Source organism: Eriocheir sinensis, unplaced genomic scaffold, assembly GCF_024679095.1.
Source record: "Eriocheir sinensis breed Jianghai 21 unplaced genomic scaffold, ASM2467909v1 Scaffold446, whole genome shotgun sequence".
Taxonomy (NCBI): Eukaryota; Metazoa; Arthropoda; class Malacostraca; order Decapoda; family Varunidae; genus Eriocheir; species Eriocheir sinensis.
The window spans coordinates 305,838-307,500 of record NW_026111772.1 but is presented as its reverse complement, the minus strand read 5'-3'; the positions used below and the strand labels follow the sequence as shown (position 1 = coordinate 307,500).

General features: G+C 49.0%; 1 protein-coding gene across 1 annotated transcript in view; it reads right to left on the bottom strand.

The window, feature by feature from the left end:
- Positions 1–94, bottom strand: part of LOC126992333 (G-protein coupled receptor GRL101-like) — a gene marked incomplete at its 3' end in the record, with an annotated part of 47,847 nt that extends 47,753 nt beyond the window's left edge. The window contains exon 1 of the mRNA XM_050851019.1: positions 1–94. This exon is cut by the window's left edge and continues 118 nt beyond it. Coding sequence (XP_050706976.1) covers positions 1–36 — 36 coding nt within the window.
- Between the last annotated feature and the right edge of the window lie 1,569 nt (positions 95–1,663).

The following is a 1,663-nucleotide window of genomic DNA, read 5'->3' as shown; positions in this document are numbered from 1 at the left end:
GTCCACGGCGGCGATGATGAGGAGGTAGAGGCCCATGCAGAGGTCACCCAGGGCCAGGTTGGTGATGAGGAACGAGTGGACCTGAGGGAAACACGGGAAGCATGAAAGAGCAGGTTGCAGAGAGCATGGACTATTATAGGTGGAGGAAGAAACACGGGAGCATGGAAGAACAGGGTACAGAAAGAGACGGGGAGGTGCAAGATACACAGGAAAAATAGAAAAGGGAAACACGGGAAGCATGGAAGAAAAGGTTACAGAAAGCCTAAACTGGAGGTACAGGAGGAAACACGGGAAACATGGAAGAGCAGGGAACAGAAAGGGAGGGAGAGGCGGAAGAAACAAGAGAAGCATGGACGAGTAACTAGCTAACAAATGGAGAACAGACACCCGGTGGCGCTTCGCTTCACTCACCCGCCGCCACGCTTAGTTTTTTTCCAGGAGCAGCAATTAGAGGACTTTTTTTTTTTTTTTTTGCTTTTTTGCCCTAGAATTGCTTTCGTTACTGTAAACACACACACACACACACACACACACTCACACTCACACACACACACACACACACACACACACACACACACATACACACACACACACGCATGCACACACACAGACGTACACACAAATAATTTCCCATTAAATATTCATGCTTTTCACGAATTGCTAAATCTACAAAATAGTAATAACGAAATTGATTAGGCTTTTTTTGTGTGCTTATGCGCGCGCGCGCACAAGCACGAGTGAGTGTGTGTGTGTGTGTGTGTGTGTGTGTGTGTGTGTGTGTGTGTGTGTGTGTGTGTGTGTGTGTGTGTGTGTGTGTGTCTTAAATCTCAAGCAGCTGTCAACACGGAAGGAATGAAAAGGAAAAGGAAAAAAGAAAAAGAAATAAATTATACATAGAAGACAAACATGAGAGAGAGAGAGAGAGAGAGAGAGAGAGAGAGAGAGAGAGAGAGAGAGAGAGAGAGAGAGAGAGACAGAGCGCGAGAGAGAGAGAGAGAGAGAGAGAGAGAGAGAGAGAGAGAGAGAGAGAGAGAGAGAGAGAGAGAGAGAGAGAGAGAGAGAGAGAGAGAGAGAGAGAGAGAGAGAGAGAGAGAGAGAGAGAGAGAGAGAGAGAGAGAGAGAGAGAGAGAGAGAGAGAGAGAGAACTGGAGCCTGGAACCCACAGCCACACCACTCCAGTGTTCAGCGACAGCTGATTGGGCCTCCACAGCTACCTGTGTACCCGCTCTACCTGCAAGTCTTGCCACCCACGCACCCAGCTCACCATGGCGCCGCCTACCGGTACTCGCCGCCGGGTCCACAGTACAGTGCTTAATGAGCTTAAAATTGTGTCGGCCAACCTCAGGGGGTTCCATACCAACATCGGAGAACTAACCCACAGTGTTTTAAAACAGCGAGTGGATGTGGTGTTCGTGTGTGAAATCTTTCTAGACAATAGTGTGCCGGCCAATTACGCTCGGGTGAATGGGTATTCCCCCTGGGTGAGGAAAGACCGCTCCACCCAGGGCGGGGGCGTGACCTTCTGCTACAAGGACACACTGAAGTGCAGGTAGTAGAGCCACCCCAGCCCATGTCCAGGGAAATAGAAATATTAGTGTTGAAAATAAGGGACAAAAACTCAAACAGTGTTCTGTGTATTGGCTGTTATCGCCCACCTTCCATG